The 27,259-nt window shown below is 35.8% G+C and overlaps 1 protein-coding gene across 7 annotated transcripts in view; it reads left to right on the forward strand.

Moving 5' to 3' along the window:
* Positions 1–27,259, forward strand: part of MYO1E (myosin IE) — a 259,158-nt gene that overhangs the window by 205,266 nt on the left and 26,633 nt on the right. For all 7 annotated transcript variants that reach the window (XR_010834323.1, XM_067004122.1, XM_048060311.2 and 4 more), the window contains 16 exons: positions 709–798; positions 1,726–1,820; positions 9,045–9,132; positions 10,414–10,503; positions 11,510–11,641; positions 12,762–12,896; positions 14,117–14,249; positions 16,317–16,513; positions 17,537–17,617; positions 17,982–18,068; positions 19,270–19,356; positions 20,013–20,180; positions 20,907–20,992; positions 21,583–21,664; positions 22,837–22,943; positions 26,651–26,749. Coding sequence is in view for 6 of the 7 variants with exons in the window: in XM_067004122.1 (XP_066860223.1) it covers positions 709–798; positions 1,726–1,820; positions 9,045–9,132; positions 10,414–10,503; positions 11,510–11,641; positions 12,762–12,896; positions 14,117–14,249; positions 16,317–16,513; positions 17,537–17,617; positions 17,982–18,068; positions 19,270–19,356; positions 20,013–20,180; positions 20,907–20,992; positions 21,583–21,664; positions 22,837–22,943; positions 26,651–26,749 (1,757 nt within the window). In the remaining variant the exon portion in view is untranslated. The remainder of the gene's footprint in view (positions 1–708; positions 799–1,725; positions 1,821–9,044; positions 9,133–10,413; positions 10,504–11,509; positions 11,642–12,761; positions 12,897–14,116; positions 14,250–16,316; positions 16,514–17,536; positions 17,618–17,981; positions 18,069–19,269; positions 19,357–20,012; positions 20,181–20,906; positions 20,993–21,582; positions 21,665–22,836; positions 22,944–26,650; positions 26,750–27,259) is intronic.

Genomic DNA, 27,259 nt, shown 5'->3' on the forward strand with positions numbered 1-27,259 from the left:
GCTAATCTTCAAAATGTTGCAAAAAAGCTTTCTGGGCATAATAATAGCTTGTAACTGATTGTTGTCTTATAGGGCAGCCTGCAGGATAAGACTTCTAGGAACTGTCTTCTTATACAGCCTGCAGGATATTATGACTTGTATGGACTGTTAATAGTTACGTTCATAAAGTAACACCACATAACTGAATTACCTAATTCCCTTAGCTCTCTGACTTGTACATGCAGCTGAGTAATTGTCCAGTTCAGCTCAGTCCAGGCTGTTTCCATCTGTCTGCGTGCTCAGCACAATCTCTGTGAGATCAGAATGTGTCAGTACAGCTCATTCTGCGAAGGTCAAAACAATCTTTTCAATACTAGCAACACGATCTCCTCAGTTGCAAAGGAGCAAAGCAGTTCAAATATACCATTTCCTTTCTGTATTTTTACTCAAGAAGTATTGGATTTGGGCCTGTAATACATGTTCCTGTACTTAGCTTGTTGTAAAATACATGTTTTGATAATATGAAAGTATCCCCCTGAATGATATTTTTATATTCTTGTAAGCCTTCTAATTTCATTTTTATTAATAATTGTTTTAAGCTGTGTTTCTTTTTTTGTATTACTTGAATCTATGTACTACTGCGTAATGTATGGAAAGGTTCTTTGGCAGTCGCTAGAGGTAAGATAATACTTTTTAAAGTGTAGTTACCTTAACTGCTTTTAAATACAGACATATATTGGCTCTGTGTTAATCTCTGTGAATCCTTTCAAACAAATGCCATATTTTGGGGAAAAGGAAATTGAGATGTACCAAGGAGCCGTAAGTAAAGCAGTCTCTAATGTACTACAGTATTGGCAGGCATGTAAATGTTATTCTACATGGTTAAACTCTTGAAAGCATGTTTCTGGGTTTTGGTAGTGCGTTGTATTGGAGAAGTCGGCTGTTATCCATTACCATATACTGAGTCTTCAAATTGAATTCCCCAGAACATAGAATTAGTATCTCAAGAAAATACTTGCATTGATTAACTCTAATGCATACCAGGCTTTTCCCCTTGATAGGTCTCTCCCCCTGCAAAAGCAGTTTTTAAGCTATTGGGTGCTTAAAGTGTGGTGCATAATACAAAATGGCCATAGTGGATTTGGAGAATATGGGAAGAGATCCCTCAGACTCGAAAAGAACAATAAGAAAATCAAGATCCCAAAATTAGATACCAGTTGTGAAAATACTGCTTGAAGAGGGAGCAGCACGAGGACATTAGGGAGTTAAAATGCAGTTTCCTGCTCTGCTCACATGCCCACAGATAGAAGACTAGGGAAACCATTCGGTTTGAGTGGGTGCAGTGGATGAAAATGAGGCCGTTACAGCACCGGGCTCTGTGTAGTGGCTTAGGTAGTTTATTGTTAGCATATGACCACTGGTGGGATAGGCTTAAATTATATGAGTTTCTCTTGGACAAGTAATGTATTTCAAACACGGCCTATTTTTAGATCAGACTGTTTACAATACTTCAGGAGAAAATTATAGATGAGAGAAAGATCAGTAACAAAAGTAGAGGCTTTGGTTTGCTTTTATTAAACAAGCAAAAAAAAATCCTCAGAATCTTCAGTGTAAAGTGGGATAGAGAATTGTTTCCTTTTTTTTTTCCAGGAAAATAGTTCTTCCAATTTAAATAAAAAATTATATTGCTCTTGCTTCATTGCTTAATGCTGTGTTGAAAAAACTATGCTCTGTTTCCCTTTCTAGGCACAATATGAAAACCCGCCACATATTTATGCTCTTGCAGACAGCATGTACAGAAACATGATTATTGACAGAGAAAATCAGTGCGTCATTATTAGGTAAGAAAAAGATCTGCAAAAAAATTTTTTTTTGTTTTAACTTCAAGAAATGGAAAAGTTTATTTTTTACTATACTAATAAAAACCTTCTGTGTCCATGACCACTGAATATTTTGGGGTTTTCTAGGATAGCTAAGTATTTTCTGACCCTCCCTTTTGTTTTCCAGTGGAATCCTGGTAGCTTAACAAAAAATTGCTCTCTCTCTGCTTCATGCCCGATATCAAATCTGCAATAGCTTGAATGACTACATGAGGTACAGATTAACAGCTATAGCATCCACAGGCAGTGCAAAATCCAATGCTCACATTGACTACATTAACATACTCTGGGTTTAGTTCTATTTCTTTCTTTTTTTTCCCCATTAAAAATAAATGCACTTTTGTTCATTTTATAGTTTTCCTTGTATTCAGTCAGAGACAAAAGGAGAAGAGAGATACAAGCAAATTAATTTTGTCCTCGCTATTATTCCATTTTAATTATTAGGCTGAGGGAATTCACTTTGAATTTATTACTGAGCTTGTTTAATAATAGGCATTACTTAAGTCACAGGGACAGTGAATTTTGGGTACAGAGGTATGCTTTGGTCTCATCTGTGAGTTTGTACATGGTCTATGATAAAAAAAAATGTGCAGAGAGCAAGAACTGCAGGATATTTGATCTGATACACTATCCCTCTTAAATATTTTCCTTTTTGAATGGAAAACTTAAGAGGTTCACTGTAGTTCACCTGGAACCGCAGTTTGCATATGGCACTGTTGTCCAAATACATTTATATATTTTGCAAATAATTAAATTATATATATTGGGAGTGTGTGTTCAGTAATTTCTTACTGATTGGGTGCACAGTCAAAAAAAAGTTTGGAGATCACTAGCCTGTGGGATTGTATCAGTCAAGAAGCAGCGAAAGGAAAGAAAAGGAAAAAAATTCTCTTAAGTTAAACAGCGATTATTTTATTAACAGTCATTCTTAAGCTTTCTATCATTTATCTTCAGAACACTCAGAGAGACATCACTATGAATTTAACTGCTGCTGAATTTAACAGAAGAGATTTCAAGACTTGAGTGTTTTTCTTTGTCTGGGGGACCCTCCCTGCTCTTCTCCCTGGGGTGGCTGTGTGCCTTGCAGTGTCACAGCCCCAAGGGGCAGGATGTCAGTGATCTGATCTGATGCCGTGTAACTTACTGCTGGCTGGAACCTGCCAGGAAATGGTGAAGGGTCACTGATGTTGAGCCTCAATGCCCTTTCCCCAGCCACTTGCTAATTTCAGTTTCACAGCAGTAATATAAAGGCACAGGGGCTTAGTGAGTGGATCTTACATGTGGAGGTGCTCCATGTGCAAGTTTTCTTATACCCTACTGAATGATTCATTGTGAAAACAGGTATAATATTTACATATCTCACTAATGAGCTGCCTAGAGAGCTTGTGAGGAATAATTGTTTGTAAGTTACATTCATTGTGTTATTTGGATTTATGCCTGGGGGTCATCCAGGCAGAGCATTTCTGGGTGACAGGTTGGTTACACTAGAAAAACCGACAGGTGTCCCTCTTAGTATTAGTAAAAAGTGCATGTAGGTATGCAGAAATTGTTGGTTTTACATTCAGGAAGGTCAGCCAGGCATTAAGAGTTTGTGATGCTGAGCTGTCCTACAAGGGCCTCCCTATTTCTAGGCTGCTGTTACATGGTGCCACATAACTTAAAAAGCCCAAAGCTCATATCTTGCTTCTCATATTTCTAAACCGATCCCTGAGCTGTTATCTTTTGGGGAAAATTGATGCCTGTTGCCATGATGAAGTTACTAGTACCATTTGGTCAAATTCAGACCTGTTAGGAATGAGTAAAATCGAGATTTATTTTGATTTTTGTACAAAATAACATCCCAGACCTTCAGTATTTCATATTAAGCTAAATTTATAGTGCAAATTCTTAAACTGTGGTGGACTGTTAATAGAAAGCACAATTTTTGGTATGTTGCTAATGCCCAAAGTAATGTATACAGAGGAGTCACATTTTCAGAGTGGAGTCACAGGCCTTTTTGAATTCACAGGTTAAATTCTTGAGAGCATTCTTGTGCGTAAATGATGGATGGTACACTCTTCAGAGTGTGTGCGTTGTGTCTGTGCAGAGTGAATTTTTTCTCAATATATGCACAGACTATTCAAAATATGCTGGAGTTAATTAAAATATACTGCAAAACTGAAACAAGAAAAATCATGTTTTCCAGGGATATTTCAAAGAGTTCCTCTTACTCTCAACATTTTTTATTTGTCCTATGATTTTTCTTATTACAAACACTGGAAAGACTGCAGACTAGACTTACAGGTAGTTTTCATGGTAGTATTTGTTTTTTTGGGACACAGTTAATTTCTGTGAAATTGGTAACTGAGCCTTTCATAAAATTGATTTTGTTTTGCATGATATTTTAATCCTTTTGACCACAGTTCATTTAAATTGTTTAGCTATATCCCATATTTTGCGATTAGAATGACATCAAAATTTCTAATGACTAGATTGGCTTAAAAGGGAAGTTTTGTGAAATTTGGCATTCTGTTGCTTCCATTTTATGTTATTTCATGGACCAGAAAGCACTGAAATTGCTAGCAGACTAGAAGTTCCCAACATCCTGCAGCTCTTGAGTTAAGCAGATGCTTTAGCTAGCTATGTGTCTACTATCACAGCATCAGTTTCACCTAATAGCTGCCAAGGATTTTACCATTACCGTCCCCAAACTGCTGATTGTCAGAAAACTGAGATACAGCTCCATTTGTTTGTCTTCAGCTCCACAGAAGTCTGTGGAATGTAAGCAGCTTCATACAAACCTTTGCATTTCAGTGAACCATAACTTTTTCCATAAAAATTTATCCTGTGGGAAATGAGTGATGATGGCAATGCAATGAGGTACTGATTTGCTTCTCTTCTTCGCAGCCAGTCTAACAGTCTAAAGTTGGATTGGCTTCACTGGAAATCCCTAATGGAACAAAAGAAACAGAGCAAGCTAGTACAGAAACAAGTCCATTGTTTTTCTTTTTTTTCCCCCATCCTCAAGATGTCAGTCAACATTTTTAAAGAAAGGTTTGCAAAGAGGGAAGGGACAAAATCATGTGTAGAGTGGGCTGAGTCTGGCCTATGGTGCACGTGGAGACAAAACAATGATGGGGATGGGGTTGCTGCACAGCTCTGTCTTTCCACAGCATGTGGTTTGGGCACCTGTGGCATCCACCTCCAGACCTGGGAGGGGTCATGCATTCAAACTGTGGGGACCAGATGTAGGTTTCCAGGCAGGTGAAGGAAGGTCCCAGCAGCACCCCACTGTGGTCAGGAACCTATCTGTATGTGGGGACCACTCAACCTTTTCACAGGACATTGAGTTCCAGGATTCTTACTAATGCGTTTGGACACTGATGGGAAAAGTTCCTCCTCTTCAAAAAAAACAACTGAATTAACTAGGAAGGCAGATCCAAAAGAACATACAATTCTCTGAAAGACTGCATAGATAGTAACCAAAAATAATCTTTTTACATGATAATACTAATGAAAAAGAGAAAATCCTCACTGACCAACCATTCCAGGGCTGGGAAAGACTGTTTCATTAGTGGAATAATTGCAGTATATATGTGTATGTTTTAAGAAAATTATATGTACACATGTCTAATTATAGCTGAGGAGCCGTGAGTTATTTTGAATGGCTGTTAACAGTGTAAACAATGAAGTTATTCCTGGGCTGGATTCTGGCTGGGCTGAATGCAGGTGCAGTGTGTGCTACGGTGGGAGGAGGGAGCAGCATCTGCAAGCTTCTTCCCTAGTTTAGTATGCACCAGGCGGAATTACAAAGGAAGATTGCTCATACGAGTAATGCAGTTATGCTGTAGTTGGATTTCTTACTGAGCTTATGTTGTACTGAAGTGTGATACTTAATTGAAGCCTCTACTGAACCAAGCTGATAAATCTGTGTCTGCTACAGCAGACCGTTCATATTTCTTCCTCACTAGAAATGGCAGCCCTTCGAAACGAGCAACAATGAGTTGTCTAATCAAGATTTTAATTAAGAAGGATTGTCTGTTGTGGCTTTTAATTCCTTCTGGTCTATCACCGTCCTTTAGTTAAGAGAGTGGAGGTTATGATAAGTATTTTTCTATTGTGTAGCTATAAATATTTCTTCAGATTATTCTTAAGGTTTTACCTCTCTATAAAGTTGAGGACTATATTTTCCATTTCTTTCTGTGATTTCTGCCAGGAGATATAGCAAACAACTATCTATCTATCTTAAGTCTATCAAGTTAAAAATTTAATATGAGATTTCTAGTCAGCTTTTGTGCCTCAAACTTCCAGAAGACTCAAATGTCTGATAGTTCTAAAACGTCTACACAGAATCTAATTGGAAATATGGCTGAATTTTAATGAGGAAGTAGTAGAAATGCAAGTCTAATGTAGTAAAAAAAAGTTAGGTAAAAGCTCTCTGTTTCAGAGGGGAAAATATATCACTGCTGTTATGCTGCTGAGGTCTCTGAACATCACTGGAGAAAGTAAATTTTGTATTTAAGCAAACTAGAAAGCTTATTCAAACATGACAGAATATTTTACATATGTGGTGTTCTTTGCTGGTAGAGCCAAGTGTTCTTTATAAAAATTTATTATTAGAATTTCCACCTTGTCCTGATTATGTAGATAACTAGTATTGTTTTATAGCCAGGGAGACAATATTAAATGTCACTCAGCAAATTAATTTTAGAGAGAAGAATGAGGCTCTGTATTGGGTCTTGCTTCTATACTCACTGGATTATATTTCCTCTGGGAAGGAAGGAAGGAGCTAAAAACTTTCCCTCTTATTCTGATTTCAGCTAAGTGTTAATTGACTTTGCTGAACATAATGTAACTTTTCTGGAATTGCAAATAGTGCTAAAAAAACAATATGATGCCTTTCAGTGCGTTCTTTTTTGTTTAGTGATAGAGACTATATAATGATTTATTTTTAGTAAGAAAAGTTTCTGAGAAAATTGTACCATAATACACTTCTCACTTTAAGCCATTATCGTTACTTTTTCAACCTTTAAAAACCACTGTACTTCCAACATACTTAAAACTACCAAGCTAGAAAATGATTCTTAACTCATCTTAAATAGTAGCAACAGAGCACTAAAATGTATGTGAAAAAGCTTCTGCATGAGAATCATTTGCCAGGAATGCCACAATTCCCCTATGGCAGTAGAGTACCTGTGCTTTACTGGGGGAAAGACACCATCTCATCAGATAAAATTACTTCAGTTCATAAAGAACGTCTCATGCTGCTCAACTGTAGTTTAATTGGACCTGTTTACTGGTCTCTGATCAGTAAACTTATAAAACTGAGAAAAAGTGTATGCATGCATAAATCTACAGCAAACTCTGAAAGGCAGTCTTTTGGCCAAATTCATTTAATATAAAGGATAACTTATACTGAAACAGAGATGTAACAATAAAATGGAATTATATTCCTCCATATTGATTTCCAGGACAGACACTATGGAACGAGTAATGTAAACCATACTTAATTTGAACAAAGAGAAGGATAATTTATGCATCAAATAAAAACTTAAAGAAATGTATTACATTTTTACTGCTTGTTAAATAACATCTGATCATATTTATTCAGTGTTTGACCCCAGATCCTTGTCTGTAATCAGTTGAAAAATGCGTATATAAACTCAAGAATATGTTTTGGGGTAGATTGGCTTCTCTGTCCTGTTCTGCAATAGGATAAGCAAATTACTTTGAGCAAATTAGGTTTGAAGAAATATTTTTTTCTAAAACATCTTTAAATACTGTTGATACAGACTTCCAAATATGGTTTGCTATCTAACAAACTTGGTCTGTTCCTGTGAATGTCCTAGATACCAATAATACAGGCTTTCTTCTCCTTGATGTTTAGGAAAAGATGACTTAATAACAGAAGTCATGATCCATACTTGATCAAGAAGTATTTTTTCACCTTTTTAAGTATCCTGTTTGATCTGTAAAACTGCAGTCAGGAGAAGACAAACACCTGAAAATATTTCTGACCAAAAAAAAAGAAAAAGAAAACTCCTTCCAGTATTTCTGTACCTTTTGGAAGCTTTGGGAAGCTTTTTTAGAATTAAGCCTTTGTAAATGCCTCCATTAGTCATGCTGATAAGGAGCTAAGAGTAGACATTCTCAGCAAGTCCTCTTCCTGTGCAGGACATGCTGATGTTTCTCTGGCAAACATAGCTAAAATTTGTGCAGGAAAAGATGTGCAGTTGATCCACATCCAGGAACAAGTAGGCGCAGGACAGAAGAGTCAACATTCGTAGAAATTACTCAGGAGCCTAACGATGGCACAGGTTTTCACACAAGGAAAAAAAAAGTATTTCAGATATCTTTATGACATTGAACAGACATCCTTATGTTGTTTTTTGTATTCCTATAGTTGTTGAGGTCAGGGTAGATTCATTAAGGGCAAAGCTAATTTGCAGCAAGATTTATGTAAGGCTGGAGAAATTCTGTTGAAATGAGGTTAGCTTTAAGGTATGAAATAAACAGTTAAGGTTGGATTGGATCTCCTTTCTATCTTAAGAAACTCTTAATAATCAGAATAAAACAAATCTAATGTAAACTGTATTCACCATTGAAGTGAAATATTCAAACGGAAGGAAGGAATTATTAAAGCTAGTATGGAATATTAAGATTTCTTGTACCCTGTGTCAAGAGGCATAGGAACCGGAAGGTGGTTCTTCCGTCATTCAGGATGTGATTAATAATGTCTCATTATTTCATTCAGGAACACCTAAAACAAAAGAAGTAGGCATCTGGCATGCCACTCAGGGCTTGGATTTTCAAATGAGTTTTTGTGTTGAGATCTGAAATCCTGTTAAATTTAAATGAGAATTGAGTTCTTTACACACTTGTGCTCTTTTGAGCATATTGGTTTAAGTATATTTATTTCTCAATTTACATTATATTCTGACTTTGAAATCTCATAGAGATTCTGGTATCCATGCAGGATGATTTAATCAGAATTATTTATTCATAAAAATATACAAGTAACCATGCTACAACACTGTATTGCAGTCTGTGTTACCAACTTTCCTGATGTAAAACACTTATTATTATTCATTATTATGGTATTATTATTCAATATTAAGATACTTAAAAAAGATAAAACATAAGTTACTCCATTCTTAGAGTTATTTAAAAACTAACAGGTACATTTTTGTGTTCCTTTTTTCATAGCGGGGAAAGTGGCGCTGGAAAGACTGTGGCTGCTAAATATATTATGAGCTATATCTCCAAAATTTCAGGAGGTGGCCCTAAAGTACAGGTGAGTTGATTTAGGGCAGTACTGAAGCATAAGCATTGTCTGAAGATTGAGTTCAGAGGTAGAATGGCAAAGTCTTGGCAGATGCTGGCGGCCAGTAGGCACTTAACTGCAGAAGCTTGTGATCAGCTATAAGTATATACAAGTCCTCAACAGTAGGGAGTCAGCTGAAGAGAATACTGAACTGCTTGCTTGCAGGTCTCTGGGCCACCTGTGTGAGGAGAAAACCCACAAAACTAGAATGATCTCTGTTAAGTTTTTTTTAGCTCTCACACTAAATTATGTCTAAAAGCGTAAATATTTATATGTTTAGTTAAGGTGGTGTAAAAGTTACTTTAATTATCGTTCTTAACCTTGTTAAGCAATCTTCTATTAGTAGGTGTGATTTTTTTTTTTTTTTCCTCCTGGACTGGTATTGCATTGAAAACTGAACTGGCTTTTCATGTTTTTATTACTTCTGTTATGTCTCTGATTTGTAGGCATGCATTAGAGAACCAACAGCAGGAACATCATCTTGTTTCATCAGGTTATCTAATCAAAAATAGAGTATCTGAAAGCTATCTGAAACAACAAATAGTTCCTTTTCTTAATAACTGTATTACCAATGTCTGCTCTATCTATAGAAGAAGCCCATGAAGTAAAGCCAGTTGCCTTGAGAAATTTCACTTGAAATAAAATTCAATCTTCTTTATACAGCCCAGCATGCATTAAGTTTCTTCTGAAACTAATAGCTAGACCATACTTCCAACTCCTAGGATCAGATACAGAAACAATAGTAACAGACTGTATGGCTGTGTAAGATAGCTAGGTAGCAGCATCACTGGTCCTCAAACAGGTTGCTTAAATACTTGGAGAAGTCTACATTTCATGTTCTGACTTCATACATTGCGGTTGCAGACCCTCAAAGTGATCTAAGTGCTTATGTGGAGAAAGGAAATTGCTGAAAAACAAGATGATGAAAGAAAAAACAAAACCATATCAATTTATTGGCTGTGTTGTTTTGCCCAACTGTGAACAGAAGGACCAGTTGTTTGCAGCCTCAGGCATTTTGTTCAGTTTTGTAAGATTTTCTTCAGAAACTAAGAAGCTTCAAAAAGATGAAAGCTCTGAAAAAAGATTGCATCCATGAGGATATTTTCCAGATACGGTCTTTATTACTTTTTTATATATAATTTAGATGTCATGGTTTTCTAGAAAAGCTCTAAGAACTTAAAACAAGCAAACAAAAGGCTGTTAAAAAAATTATTTCTGAATCTCTATTTCTTTTGTTTCCTCAAATTTTAGCACGTGAAAGATATAATTCTACAGTCCAACCCTTTACTAGAGGCCTTTGGGAATGCAAAAACTGTACGGAACAATAACTCCAGCAGATTTGTAAGTCCGTCTCTCTTAGAGATTTCCTTCATGCTTCCAACTTCTATAGTGTTATATTATTATTCAGTAGTTTAATATAAAATTGTTTATATTGTTCATGATAAAATATATATCAGGCTAAAATATAAAATAAAGTATAAATAAAATTATTCAGGAGTGTAATATAAAATGAATACAAATGAAGGAAAACTATATTAAATATAGACTGTTTTAAAACGTAAAGTATATGTTGAGAGGCCTCTTTAATTCTGTATAGACTATACACTTGTTAGTCTTGCAATATGTACTGGTCAAAATTTATAAAATTCTCAGTCTGTAAGCAAATAACAGCAACAAACCATCCAGGTTAGTAAAATATATGCAATAATATATATATATTAGTAATACATAAAAGCATCCTTAGAGTTATATGATGAGAATTAAATACCTTTATTAGTATGTACAGAAAGCAGGAATTATTTTCAGTGTGTCCTTATAAAGTACTCAAGGTACTATTGTGAAGTAACTGCTCACTAGCTAACATACTGTAGGTTCTGTTTTTAAAAGTTACACATAGGCTTTACAAATTTGCTATTTGTTCCTAAGCCAACATGAGTGTTAGTACGATTAATGTCTCCCTAAAAGGACAAAATAATTGCTTTACCTTGCTTCCAAGCAGAACACTGCGTTTGCCATTGGTCATAAATCTGTTAAATTTACTTTCAGTACAGGTGGGCATTACGGTTTCCTTTATGCTAAGCAAGAGTCTCAGCAATGAAAAAGAAGCCCCTCACTTCCTCTCTACCTTTGCATTACTGCATGACGTATTATCCCTAGTCTAGCACTGTATAAGTGAAGAAAGAAGGAAAGATGTGATAGTTCAAGATTCTAAGCTTTGGTAAATCTTGAGGTAGCTGAGTCACAATATCTATAACGATTAAATATGCTACTAACCTTCCTTGAGATATAGTACAAGTAGTGCATGATTTACTATTTACTAGTCATTCAACAACTTTATTTATTGCAGGGGAAATACTTTGAAATCCAGTTTAGCCCAGGTGGAGAGCCAGATGGAGGAAAAATCTCCAATTTCCTACTGGAAAAATCTCGAGTTGTAATGAGGAATCCTGGAGAGAGGAGTTTTCACATTTTTTACCAGGTCAGAAGCCTACAGCTCTTTTATGATTTATTTAAAATAACTTGTACCTGTTATTCCTTTTGGTTGAAAAGTCATTCTCAACCCAATGAGATTATTGAACACGTTTTCAAAAGGATAATCTGGATATCACTGGGAAACTTTATAGCATCTTAAGGCACCATCTGACATAGACCTATATAGCTGCCTTTTAACTCTAAAGAAATTACTTCAATATTTCAGAGGCCGAACTTGGAAATTCAGTGTGATCTCCCATATGGAAAAATGCAATAGAATATAATAGAAAATGAGAACTTTCAAACAAATTTCTTTTTAAACTGGCTTATATAATTTTACTTTCTGCTCTGAAATTCTGTAGCTCTGCTGTGAAAGAGAGATTTAATTCTATTTTGTGGGACACTTAGGATTATATCAGTATGGTGAATTCTCCAAAAATCCTCTGAATTTATGTTACAAAAGGCTTTTCTAGCCTTCGCTGGTCCTTTATTTAGAGTTTCTTATCTGCTTAAGTGCTGCTGACCTAGCTCTACAAAACTAGAGTAAAGACAGTACATAGTAAGTGACTGTCAACGGCATCACATAAAGTTGAAGTGTTGTTGTGAGGATGGAAAGCTGAGTTGGAGCAGGAATTGCTCCAGGAACTGTGTACTCTCCTTTTCTGAGGTATACGAACAGTTTGCAGTGCCCTGCGAATTTTCCTCTGTGTCTAGGAGAAGCTTTTTGATGTAGGCAGTTTGAAGACTCTGGGGTTTTGACTACTCTGTTCTGAGATCAGTTTGTTCATTCCTTCCTATTGCAGCTGTATGTCTGCACAACTGTGCCTGCCTTTCAATAAATATGGAAAATATGTTTCTCCTGAGGATTTAGGTAAAACATTGAAGACTGGAAAACCAGCTTTGCCTAATCTTTGAGATAAAGATAACAGAAGACATTTACCAAACCATTTATGAGAGGGGGGAAGGAATATCTGGTCTTTCACTTAGCAAAAAATAGGAAGGTTACAAACTTTGCACAGTATTACTCTTCTTTCCTAATAATTTCAGACTCAGTCCTGTTTCTGACCAGCTTCATCTGTGCTGAAGGTTGTTATATGATGCCTAATATTGGGATTTTTATTTTGTAGCTGATCGAAGGGGCATCTTCAGAACAAAAAAGCAGTCTTGGCATTACCACTATGGATTACTATTACTATCTGAGTCTATCTGGGTCCTACAAAGTAGATGACATCAATGACAAATCTGATTTCCAAGAAACACTGGTGGGTTTTTGATGCTGATTTGTGTAGTGGTGGATGTATGTTCACTTCACTGCCCATTGCAAAGATATTGATGTTATTAATGTGGGAATGAGAAATTCACATAGAGGTAACTTAAATGGTATTTTACCTGGAGAAGATTATGTATTAACCCAGGGGAGATCCAGGAGATCTGAGGAGATCCAATCTAAGAATCTTGAGAAGATGGCTACAAATCTGTCTTTTGATAGGGAGGTGTTTTGTTTTCCATTTGTCCTTTCTCATAAGGGTGAAAATTTTGTGAATTGTGTGCAGATGAATTGTACATTTAGAATCTGCAGTATAAAATGTGAAAATGCAAACACACTCAGGAATTTCCATTAGAAGAAAATACAAAAGAGCACCCTTTTAGCTGAATTCTTGGTGGTGCCTTATCTTCTGTTCCTATTTAAAACATCACAACTGAAAGGCTGGATAAAGGGACCTAAAAAGCATAGATTAGAAATCTTTACCCAATATTGTTGTCAGTTCATTGTGTAACATTTATGGAGGTCACATCAACTTCCTGATTTCCTGTTATTGGAAAATCACTACTTAAAATAAGCATATTAACATGTCTTCTTATTTCTATTTGTAGCACACTTATAAATGCATTCAAAAAAAAAATCATTACTTCTACATTCTAGCTAATTGGGTATTTTGGAAAAAGAGTAAGTTGAAAAGACATTTTGTAAGTTGTCATGTACTCTAGACTGGCTCACACAATGTTGTGCTGGATCACTTTCTAATAAATAGCTGAAATAGCCTAAACCAGACAGACTGTGCTACTGTAATGTTGAGAGTCATCTAGTACCTCTTCACAATTGTTAGTCTCAGTAGAAAAACTATGCATAGAAGGAAGAAAATCATTGTCTCTTAGGTTCGTTGTTCCCCATTTTGCAGTAAACAATTTATTTTCAGTGTGACACTCAAGGGCAGGTGCTATTTCAGTACTACATTTTTTCCAGAATTTATTTTGCTAACTCATGTTCTAAATGGTGTAGATGTTTCTGTATATAATTATTAAAAAATAAAAATGCTCAAGTAGGATATCTGGTACCTTTAGATAATTCAGGCTGTAATGTAATTTGGATGCATTAAGTATTTGAACTCTTCATAAACTAAAATTTTTAAAATAAAAAATTTAAAAAAAGCTTTTATGGTGAAAGTAATTGAACAGTTTTGTTGACTTTTTTTTCTTCCAGCATGCAATGAGTGTGATTGGGATCTTTGCGGAAGAGCAGGCATTGGTACTACAAATAGTGGCTGGAATACTTCATTTGGGAAACATCAGCTTCAAAGAAGTTGGCAACTATGCAGGAGTGGAAAGTGAAGAGTGTAAGTACCTCTGGAAACTGTTGGAGAATTAGCAGTGGGCTGAAACCCAGATGGCATGAGCTGAACTGCCATCTTGAGCTTCTTATCCAAACACAGTGCATCATTTCTTTTAGTGTGAGGCTGCTAATTTAGGTTTTTCCAAAAACAATAATGGTACTGAGGCCCCTGTTCTGTCTAGTACAATGCCATTGACTTTAACAGAAATGTAATTTTGAATTTAAGAAATCTTTTTCCAGTCTTAAGTATGAAATAATTGAAATTATGAAAACGTCTTTCAAGCAAACTTAAAAGTATTCTCCATTCAGTGCACCAACAGTCATTCATAAAAAAAAAAGTTTCTTAATGGTTTGTCTGACATCATCCTCATGTGGAAGCAGCTATCAACTTGTAGAGTATCTCTAGTCTCAGGTACACAGTTAGCGCTTGGGCATACGTACACACATCCAACAGAGTAGCCTTGAAAATGCATTGAAGCTCAGAATTTACATACTACAAATGTTATCTTCCTTGTCTCAAATTTCTCATTCCATGCTTTGTTATCAGATACATCTACCCTGGAAATATTTCCTTATTTGTAATGTACTGACCTGGCATCCTTCAGCTCTTGCCTCTTGCTGCTATTTTATATCAGAGGGTGGTGAGGCACTGGAACAAGTTCCCCAGAGAACTGTGAATGCCCCCATCCCTGCAAGTGCTCAAGGCCAGGCTGGATGGGGCTTTGAGAAACCTGATCTAGGGCAGGTGTCCCTTCCTGAGGCAGAGCATTGGAACTAGATGATCTTTAAGGCCCCTTCCAACCCAAACCATTCTATGATTCTGCGTTAAGAGTGTAGAGTTATATTATGTTTGGTTCTGCTTCCTTTACAGTAAATTGTCAGCACAGTGAAGGAGGAATTTTTGATGTGGCTCTTATCATTTTACTTTCCTCATAAATCCTTACAGTAATGTTGGCTAAATATTTATTCTGGAATCTTTACAGTATATGTGAGCATATTTGGTCTATACTTCCCTACAGTCTCTTGCCTTTTAAAATATATGATGTTTAACCTTTTCATGTTCTCAGTGAGTTATCAGAGATGCTGCTATAGACTCAACTTTGGATAGTTCCTTGGTTACTAGTACCCTTGGGTAAATTTAAACAGTTTTCGAATTCTGAAAGCTGGCAGTTATTAACAGTTCTAAAAATACTTTTGGATTAATGTAGTAAAGGGTTTAAAGAAGCCAGATCATGCTGTCATATTACAGGTGTGTGAATCTCAAGTGGCTGCTGTCCTGGTGATTATTTTACATCCTCCTCACACCAGTGGAGCAGATCTGAAAGCAATGGAACATGGATGAAACATTGTTAGAGGATTATGTGGTTTAGTGGAAGTACAATAGTAACTCCAAGAGACCTACCCTTGGGAGCTATTTCCATATGCTTTTAAGCAATTTCTCTTTTCCCATTCCTTAAGGTGTGTGACACCTGCAGCTAACATCTGTGTATTTTTCTGCTCTGCCTTTATACAAGGGGAACCAGAATTTTCCCTGTAGTTTCAGAATAAGGGTTTAAAAAACAAATAAATGGAAGGGAATTTAAGACTTTTTGCAATATTCTTAGAGGAAGAAAGGGAAAGGATTTTAGGAAGCAATAGTACTCTTTCCTTATTATATTTTATACGTTTCATGTATTTACAAATTTTTTTTCAATTGCTTCAATTTTACTTAATGTGTGAGCTTCGTTTTTTCTTTCCATCTCCTCCAGCCATTCCATCAACCGCATAGTTCAAAACTATGGCTTAAGACAGCTTACATGTTTGAAGGACTGAAGGTACAGAAATAGATGACTATTTTACTTTGAGGTAGTTTATCTTAATTGAAATCCATGTACGCAAGGACCTGAAAATTTCCTTGGGAAGCTTAGAGGAATTTTTAAGACATAAATACCTATTTATTTTTTTAAAGCTGCATGCCCCATGAGGTTTATTACTGCTGTTTGTTACTAGTGATACAGCTACTTTTTTTTCTTTTATTCTGCACTGATTCAGTGTATAAGTCATAATCTAGCAACCTTGATTTTTCTTACAGTTTTGGCTTTCCCTGCTTTCCTCCTGGGAATTAACCAGGACCGCCTAAAGGAAAAACTGACCAGCAGACAGATGGACAGCAAGTGGGGAGGCAAATCTGAGTCCATTAATGTAACACTAAACGTGGAACAAGCTTGCTACACCAGGGATGCACTGGCCAAGGCCCTTCATGCCCGTGTTTTTGATTACTTGGTGGATGTAAGTTGTATTTCCTTGATTCTGTTGAAGTATTGATACAGTGGGAATGTTCCTTGCAGAGCTTTTCTTTTCCATCTTTTTTGCACCCAGTATATGTTCCTTTGCCTAAGCCTTCGCAGCAGCACTGAGTAGTACAGTGGGAACACGACCACATACAAGGCACTGATTATATTACAAATGCTACACTTCCTTTGAAGCAAATGAGCTGTGCTTTCAGCGCTGCATTTGTTCAGTCTCTTGCCACAACTGACCTGTATGATGTTCTGACATCTCCGTCCTGTCACCATCCATACTTCTCTGAAATCAGCCTTATTTTTCTCCTACAGAATTGAGCATTTTCAAATGAGCAGAATAAATAGGTTATGTTACTTGTCCCCTGTTCTCTTACCCCATTCTCCTGCAGAGAATCTCCTTCAGCATCCTGATACTGTGGCATTTGAGCAAATGCTCAAACTCCACTCTCCATGCTGCAGTGCTTTCTGTTCAGGATGACACTGTAGGCTGAATTGGCAGGGGATAAACCTTACCTTTGGTCACAGATGTTAGCTAGATTAAATGATGTCTGCTCATCTGCTCTGTGTTGGCACTGCTAGTATCTCAGAAGCCTTCCTGTTCATGACAGTTCTGAAATTCCTGCTATATGAAATAGGGGACTACAGAAATTGGTGAAAAAAATCATGTTACTATCTGCAAAACGCATCAAATATCAGACTTAAAGCTGGTCTGTTTTTTTGTTCACTCTTTTTTCTTCAACTGCACTGAGCCAGTTGCTCCAAAGGAGGAAGATTTTTACAAACAGAAAATTCAAAGGCTCACTGACTTGGAAAAAAGGGTAGTATAATGTTCATTTCCTAGATATTAATAACACTTTATTAAAAAGTAAAGTACCCTATTAAATACATATGTATTCCATTCCAATATGTTATTTCTGAAGAAACTCTGTGTTTATATAAAGGTTTATGAATATACCATTTAAATATTTTAAGCTTCACTTTGTTTTATGTTTTGTGTTTGTTTTATTAGTCCATTAATAAGGCTATGGAGAAGGACCATGAAGAGTATAATATTGGTGTCCTCGATATTTACGGCTTTGAAATATTCCAGGTGAGACGGTGCAACATTCAGCATTTGAGCTGATCTGACCTGACAGTTTTTTGTTACTTAGAAGGGAAAAAATCTAACAGGAAAAAAAAAAATGGGGCAGAATAGAAGCCAAAAAAAGACAGCTTCTTGGACGTAAAGTTCTTGCTGCTAATGTCTCACTTAGTAAACACAAAATATTGAAAAAAGCTCAAAGAAACTTTGGAGGGTCATTGATCCTAAAACAAAGATCTGAGATTACACACAACGCCTATAAAATCAGAAACCTATCCATCATTGACAATATTTCTATGAAGCTTCTCCTACTAATGCCAACATAAGAACTAAGAATTACTGCATGAGAATAATTTTGTTTCTTTTTCTGTAGAAAAATGGCTTTGAGCAGTTCTGTATCAACTTCGTTAATGAAAAACTGCAGCAGATTTTTATTGAACTGACACTGAAAGCAGAACAGGTAACCAGACATTATTTTTGACTTCATAGAATGAGCTATCACTTTCTCAGTTGGTAGAAAAAGTAAGGCTTCATCATCTGTTAACAATAAAATTTGCCTTGTTAAGCAAGAAACAAAAAACCAAACCAAACCAAAATCTTTGCTGTTGGCTAACCCTAAAAATGTAAACCAAGCGAGTCCGTCATACTATGTACTAATGTAGTCATATGACTGCCTAGACTTGCTGTGTGCTCTGACTCACTGACAGGAATGGAAAACTGCAGTTCTATTCCATCCCTGTGCTTTCATTGGACGTGACAGAGTAAAATGGGAATACTTTTCTTAGTTTCCTCCACACCCATTCCCCTCTCCGTTTCTTTTTTTTTGTGTATACAAAATAGATCCCTGTGGCAAATGCACAAATACTTCTGAGTGTATTTGCATTTCTCTGCTCACAGTCTCACTGAAAAACCTCTCTTTATGTGAATGGGAGCTTCTGCATGGGAGGGCAGACATAATGCAGCTGAGACAGTAATTGCGTACAGTATGAGCTCAGGCCTGGCACCGACTTTAGGACAGTGTTTTCGAGAATGCACATACACAATTGCCTTTGTATAAAAGTAACTGATCAATGCAGTTGAGCACACAAATAACCTTCTAAGTGTCTAGCTAGATTCATATGTATGCAACCAAGCAAATCAATTTAATCAAATTTCAGTATGTTTTTTTTCCAGTCTCTATCCTTATGGTCATAGTAATTATATACAGAAATAAAAAGTAGAGTTGTCTCCATTTTATATCCATTTCTGAATGTGTTATTTTGAGGACCTGATCCTTGATATGCCTGTCACAAACTTATTTTGTAAAATACTTTAGAACATGGATACTTAATTGCATTGTCAACATAAAGCTCACTTTGTTGCTATTTGCAAAGGAGTTTGACAATAAATGCACTGGCAAAATATTCCTGCTTGTCTTAGTGACTACTCAATGGCTATGACAGACAAAAGAATGCGTGGGGAGCACAGAGAAGGATCCCAATTCAGCTCTTAGGCAGTAGAGAGCTGGATTTAATCATCATATGGGTCATTCCTCTTCTTTACCCAGAAACAGAGTTGACAGGTTTTTCGAAACGTAAATAGAATATATATGTAGTATATTGTAGATCTACCCCTAGAGCCATGGTGCGTGGAATATTTGCATTTTTCCTCTTACTTAACAGGAAGAATATGTGCAAGAAGGAATCAGATGGACTCCAATAGATTATTTTAACAACAAAATAGTGTGTGACCTCATAGAGAACAAAGTGGTAAGTAATTGGCATAAATGGGAAAAAAAAAACAAAAAGAATTTTGTCTAAAATATTTGGGCAACTGCTTTGCTGTCAAGAACATTCATGAGAAAAATGCAAATACTGTTGTTCAGTAACTGAGTCATACTAGGCCTATATATAAATCTTACATAAGGTATCTTATAAGATCTTACAAGAGCTGTAAGATAGGTTATTTAAGATATTGGCCAAAAAGAGAACCATAAGATAGCATGTTTGATAAACGTGATTCAAAAATTCACTGGTTGGAAATTACAACTTCATCCACCTAAATTTGTCATCAATTTCATGACATATGCTCCTGTATACATTAGGTAATTTTTGGTAATATACATAGGTATTTTTTGGTGGAACGAGAAAGAAGATTACTTTGCAAAGTTTTCTAAAAAGTTCTTAATTAAACAGGCATAATTTCCCACTCTGTCACTAGCATTACATGGACTTGTATCTCTCGTTAAACTGTTTGCATGCTAGTGTACAAATTAACCTCTACTATGAACTGTATAGATTGATGGAGATTTCTTCCTGCTGTGACTTTGCTCTTGTGTTTTTGTACTAAAGAATTTTCTTTTGGGGGTAGGCATTGAGCTTTTTTTTTTTTCCCCTCACTTTGTTGTTTTCCTCAAATGCATTAGAATCCCCCTGGAATTATGAGCATTTTAGATGACGTATGTGCCACAATGCATGCAGTGGGAGAAGGGGCTGACCAAACACTGCTACAAAAACTCCAGATGCAGATTGGGACTCATGAACATTTCAACAGCTGGAACCAAGGATTTATCATTCATCATTATGCTGGAAAGGTAGTATGGAAAATCATCACTGAATTCTGCATAATGCATTTATAAGAGAAAAGAACAGGCATGAAGGGAAGGGGGAAGTATTACCACTAGAGGGCTATTCTGATTTTAAATAGGCAGATTATCTCAGGAGACAGTGCCATCCTTTCACAACGTATGGAACTTAAAACACACGTGCCCTGACATAGGTCCCTTACTTAGGATAGATGTCTGGGCCTTGCTGCTGTCAACTGTACTAAACAAAACCTAGTATTAAATGTAATAAATACCTCAATCTTCATTGTTGGTTATAATAGCAGTAGGTTTAAAGCATTCAGGCATAAAAATAATCCTTAATGTACTAGTCAAATTAGAAATATTTACAGATCCTATATGCAGTTACTTGGGCATATTTCTCAGACTATTCATGATTTCCTGCTGTTATATTCAATAACAGCAAACCCTTACTGTGCTAAATATTTTTATTCTATAAAGTATTGAAATCACATGCATTTTATTCTACTCACTAGTTCCATTTTTTTCTTTGAGTTTAAGTATATGGATTGAATTCCTTTGTTGTGAAAGAGTTAACTAATATATGCAAGAATTTTTTAATCACTATACTGTCTTTAAGTAATACCAGACTAACCACAAAGTTCAGATCAGCTACTGATGAGGACAGGATATAAATTTTCTGTAATTATTGGGTTCTCAACTTACCACAAACAATCAATTTCCACCTTGGCCCAGGTATCTTATGATATGGATGGATTCTGCGAGAGAAATCGGGATGTTCTTTTCATGGACTTGATTGAACTCATGCAGAGCAGTGATTTGTACGTAAGCAAAACTTGCTTAAAGCTAGGAATAATGTGCTAGTTCAGATGGATGCAGAAGGCCTGACTTCTCTACTACTTCACAACATGTCAACTGATTTGCATAAAAATGGAAGTAAACCATCACAGAAAAACAGCATCACTTGCATTGTACTCAGTCTTCATGTTCTGCAAATCTCAGTAATTATGTAAAGTACCAAAGTGTAGGTAGTATATTGATACACATTTTTTTGGCCTCAAAGCAGGCCATCACTGATTTGGCATTATCTCAGAACAGGAACTGTTTTAACATAAACATTTTTTTGTTATTTATTTTAACTAACTGAGGACTTTTAGGAAGTGCTTTTTGCTTTGAGTCTTGAAACCTGTTATCACATGTCCTTACAAGGCTCACTAAAATACTGAGGGATCTCTATGACGAATGAAGCTCTTGGAAAATAGTAATCTTAAAATAGATTCGATACAACTCTGGGTTAACATAAATAGCTCTTTATATTCTACTCAACTATCAACTTTAACAGCGTATTTCTTGACATTCCAGCATTTAATTGTCTTTCTATACCAATGCTATTTTGTTTATTCTTTTCTAGGCCTTTTATAAAGGCTCTGTTTCCTGAAAATCTTCAAGTGGACAAGAAGGGTCGCCCTACCACTGCAGGCAGTAAAATCAAAGTATGGCTAAATTTTTGTTATATTAGTGTGTGTTTGTGCAAGTTAAAAAAAAAAAAAAAATAGTAGTCTTTGCTTGTTTTTATTATCCAGATATTTTTAAAAGATAGACAGTGGAGTGTTCTGACTGCAAAGCAACGCGTTGTTTCAGCTGTTAGAATCATGTTTTGCCCAGCATCACTGTTCATTAAACCTTTTGTTCATCTGTGTTCTACAGCGGTGAATTTTCCAAATGAGCAATTGATGGTAGTGATAATACTACTTGCATGTGCATAATGAATGAGCCCCTTCACTCAGCCACTTGATATCCTACAAATAACTACAGATAACTAGTCTCTTTATAGTGCAGAAATGCAGCAGGGCCTGACCCTACACCCACTGAAGTTAACAGAAGTCTATCTATTGACCATAGTGTGGGCTGAATAAAGCAACAAGTGTTAGAAGGCAAGCGTCTTTTTTTTTTTGAGACTGGTTGTAAAATATATGCTTAGATGATATATTTAAAGACTTTGGAAATTAATATTTTTTCAGTGTCTTTCCGTATATTTTACTCTGATGGTTAAGTTCACCTAACACATTCCCCATGACATGCATTCCCCACTCCCTGTTTTTATATAGTAGTTTAAATATATTACATGGTTGGAGATAATAGTGCCTTCTGTTTACTGAAAATGTTTTCCTGAGGTGAGAGACTTGTGGAAGGTGTTGAGTTTCTTAGTGGATGTGTTTATACATCTTTTACATACATATTCATAGAGACCAATGTGGGTAAGTTTTAAATAGTAAGAATAGAATTATTTGATAAAGCGAAAGTGATTTGCAAAAACACAGGAACAAAGAGCAGAAAAATTTCCAGTAATATAAAAATAATAGCATCCTTTCCTGAATTTTGGATGTTTTTAGTATTAACAGGTGTTTTTGTTTTGTTTTTACTTTCTCCCTCTTACCTTACACATACACGCAAATACATGAATTTTTCTGTAGATTGTTTCCAGGCTAAAAGTGCAGGTCTGCTACTGCTATATATTATCCCAAGAGAGTTCTGGAGAAAAGAAACAAACCCAACTGGATCCAGTCAACTGGATCATCAGTAGATGGTTGATATTTTTAGAACTCTCTCAGAGGATTTACTCTCTTCAGGTCAGATCCTATTATTTTTTCCTTGATTTTTACAGAAACAAGCAAATGATCTCGTTGGCACCCTGATGAAGTGTACACCCCATTACATTCGCTGTATCAAACCAAATGAGACAAAGAAACCTCGAGACTGGGAGGAGAGCAGGTATGTGAATAAGGAGAGGATGCGATGAGAACCAGCACTGAGCCAAAAAAACAGCCACCAAAAAATCATAATTTTTAATCCTATAACCTACAGACAATAAACTGGGCACATGATCTAAAAAAGCAGTTAGTAGAAGCAGTTCTTAGGTTTTTGCAGAATATGTAGCAGTAAAACTATAAGTATATTAAAGACTTTGTTTTTCATATGGAATTTGCACACTAAATGCATTACACATCAATTCTAACTTTTGCTCTATGCTTTGAAAGCAGCTTCTATTAGATAGCTGAAAGCCAGCGACATCTGTATTTGCTGTCATGTATCAAACAAAAAAGAAAAAGAAAAACAGAAAAAAGTGTCTATAGCAAAGAATATAGGTTTCGTTGTTTCTTTTAAATTTCCAACATTTAAGTTTCATTAGCCAGCTCTTTAAAGAGAAATAACTAGAATATCATTCATACAGACCTTAAATAGATGCCTAAATCATTAATTCGGTTTATTGCATCTGTTTTAAGTCACCTTTAACCATGTGGTATTTTTTAACATCTTCATAGTATCTAAAAAAAAGATACGTTTCTTTCTTGCACTGAGGTCAGGTACAGTATTTAACATTTTTAATTATATACCAAGTACTTCTGGTATTGGTAGAAGTGTGATAATAGCAATTAGTTATTTTTGTCACGGTGAAACGATTTGTGAAGTCCGATAAAGAATATTCTTGACCACATCAACAGCATGCCAGAATTCACTTCCTGCCATTTGGCACACAGACTAGCACAATTACATGCAGATGTAGAGCACTTACAGAAGCCACAATCATGACTGCCCCTTGAAAGCGTCATTTAGGTCTTGGCAGTAAACGTAGACCCTCTTTCTCTAGCTTTTCCCACCTTTTAAAATCCTACTATGCAGCACTTAATTTCTCACCCACACTGGGACCGAAGGAGGAAAGTTATTCTAGTAAAAGTATGTCTAAAAGTTGTAGCAAAGCAAAAAATATGAATTGGGGGCACTTTTAAAATCAATCATTTACATATTGGAAAACAGGCCTATTATTGTGGGAAGTGTTGCTAGGAAACCAATGAAACAAAACAAAAAAAAACTAATCCTGACAAAAGGCCAGCTTTCAGGAAGCCCATTTCGGAATAAAAGTGGGTAAGATTTCTCCCCCCTCCCAACAGGGATGGTATTTAGCAAATGCAGCAACTGGTGACGCTAAGATAAATGAAATACAAATGACTGTATAGTATCAAACTCAACTACAAACAGAATTAGTTCTTAGGATGATAATCCTTCATCCCTGTTTACAAATACTAACATTCTTTCGCTTTTCAAGCCATTTCTCATATATTCTGACATCATATTGTATACATATGCTGTAACATTTAGTGAAATTTCCAGGAAAAATAAATGTAATTATATGCATATATCAACTCAAACTTCAGCTTGTTTAATTTTGTCGTTTCATGATTTTACCATGAGAAAGTTCTGTTGAGGGAAACAAAAACACAACTGAGTATGTGTTATTTTTCTGAATGTTGCAGTAGTGTTTTTGGTTTTCTTATGTGATCATTTAGTCTTGTATCATACACATACTGCCATACTTAAAAATATGATGGGAATAGTATATTTAATCTGCTTATTAGTAGCATGTTACTAGACAGTGGAAGTGTTATCAAGTAAGGAGAAACTTCACAAAAGCCCATCTTAATGCTCATACAACCCGTGTCACTTCAGCCTTCTACAGCTGTTGAATAATTTCAGATTATTTTGTACTTTAAGATAGACTTTGTATAATACCTAAACCTTGTATAATACCTTAGTTATTCAAAACATTGGGGTGTTCCTTGAAATGTGTTTTTGTTCAGATCCTGGCACAGCCACTTGGACGTGTATTCAAAATTGCTGCATTAGCTGAATTCCCAGACCCTGACCTGCTTGAGGTTGATGTCTGGAGGGAGGTTTTCAGTGTGCTTTTTCTCAGAAAGAAAAAGAAAAACAGAAAAATGTCTCAAATTCTCTGTTGCTGGACACTAATACTGGCAGGACAGTAAGAAAAAGGGAGTAATACTGTTGCTGCAGTGCATTATTCCAGATGTGAACAGGAGGGAAAAGCTATAAACAGGAAAACGTATTTTTGTCTATCAATTTTCTACTGTTACTGTACCAGAATTTTTAGAGTAAGTACAAAACATACTTTATTCCTTGAACACAGCAAGTTTAAGATGTGCAGTATTTTTTATTATAAGATAAAAGAGCGGTGTCTCTCTTTAATAAAAAGCTCTAAAAAGAAATAACCACAGGGCTTTTGTCATTTGTAGCATGAGATTTCAATTTTTTTCGCCTTATACTGAGTCATGTGAAAAGAATGTCTCTACCAAAAAAAAAAATCAACAAGTGATGAAATTTATATTGAAATTTAGCATTTCAAAATACCTAAAGAAATAACACCAAATTAACTTAGAGGGTTTTCAAGATTTGAAATATCTTGATTTGTAAAATCTGAGAAACGGTACTTTAAAAAGGATTAAAATTAAATGGTTCCTTACAGACTCACTTTTTTTTTTTAAATATGTGAAGAATTTTTATATACTGTTTATTAAACTTACAGGACTAAAAACTTACATCTGACTGAAAGCTAAAGCTTGCATAATTTGCCCTATAAAAAAAACAGCAACAGAACCCCTGAACACCACATTTCAGAATTAAAAGCTGACATTGCTTCTTTCAACCACATGACTTAGATGAGAAAAATACGGAAATACAAAGGAAAACAGCACAAATCATACATTGTTAGCAAAGTTAACTGAAATTCTTCAAATCAAATCAAATCTCCAAGCATTAAAAAGCAGACTAGCAGGATATGTAAGAAAGAACTTAAAATATGTTCCACAGCTCCAAAGACAGGAAAAGGTTCCAAAAGATTTATGGGGAAATACTTGTTCCTTGTTTAGAACCTGGGAGAGTTTTGCATGAGGGAACTGTAATGGTGTTGGGATAACGATGTTTCGGTTCATGTGTACAGGAGAATCACCCCACAGCCATTAACACTTTCAGCTGGATTAGTACCAGCTCAGTTTTTGTTTAGAATTAAAGTATGCCATGAGCAAGCTTACCAGGCACACTTCCGCAAGTCTTGTGCCTATCCTCAGACCCTCCCTTTGCAATATGGTAAAGTCAAGAACAGTGCTAGCTTTTTATGAATGTACTGTCCAAGGTATCCTATTTCTGATTCTTTGTGTTCTGGAAGTTTGGAATTTGGGCCTTTCTCCTCTCCTCAGACGTGGTTCTTCTCCAGAACAGCCAAAAATGAGCTGTGCGCAACTGTCAGTGTCTGAGCTATATAAAACATAGGTGAAAACTACAATAAAAGAATGCAATTTCCCACTGCCTTGGATATCAGGTATGTAATTGTGTAGGTAGTTATTTGGCTTTTTATGGGTAATATTAGTGAAGAAATTTATACATGAATTAGGAGGTAGGTAGTTAGGCTACAATAGGGAATGCTATGGCAAATTTGCTGCATATATTTCAGTAATGTAGTCTACCTGCCCTGAGTAGTTGTTCTGCCATGCAGTGTGCATGGTAATATGCAAGAATAAATAGATTCATATATGAATTTTATTATTTCATATGTGCATGCATTTTACAAGTAGTCTTTTCTTTACTTCTAAAAATAAAATAGATTTTAAATCTTGCTTTGTCCACAGGGTAAAACATCAAGTGGAATACTTAGGTCTTAAAGAAAATATTCGAGTACGAAGAGCTGGCTACGCCTACAGGCGGGTTTTCAAGAAGTTTTTGCAGAGGTAGGATAATACTAATTTTGAAATATTACAGTACATTTGTTTACATGATGAGGAAAAAAAGAAGTTGCAATTTTTAAGTGCTTCTCATGTCCCACTTTTCTTTTCTCCTATTTACCTTGTTGACCTATTTACCGATATTACCTTTCTCCTACTTACCTTCATCTAGGCTATGCAGAGATTTAAATGTGTCTTAAAGATTGTCTATTGTTGTCTTTGAAAGTCTTTTCACTTTCCTGTAAACTTGCTGAAGAATTCAGTTTTTTTGTAGTCTTTTGAAAGGGTTGCTGAAAGTTAGAACTGAAGTCAAGAGAACTTAGTTAGGAGCTGTGTATTCTGGAATCTGAGGGTAGCTCTCCAACTGCTCTTTGCCAGTGACAGGATAGGCAAAGAAATACGTGCCTGCCATTCAGCCATTTCAGTGCAAATTCATACCTTAATGTATGGACTCCGTTTTCATTATGAAATAATTTTTAATCCTATTTTTTTCTTTATCTTCAAGCCCAGACGTAA

The sequence above is a fragment of the Anser cygnoides genome, chromosome 11, assembly GCF_040182565.1.
Source record: "Anser cygnoides isolate HZ-2024a breed goose chromosome 11, Taihu_goose_T2T_genome, whole genome shotgun sequence".
NCBI classification, from domain to species: domain Eukaryota; kingdom Metazoa; phylum Chordata; class Aves; order Anseriformes; family Anatidae; genus Anser; species Anser cygnoides.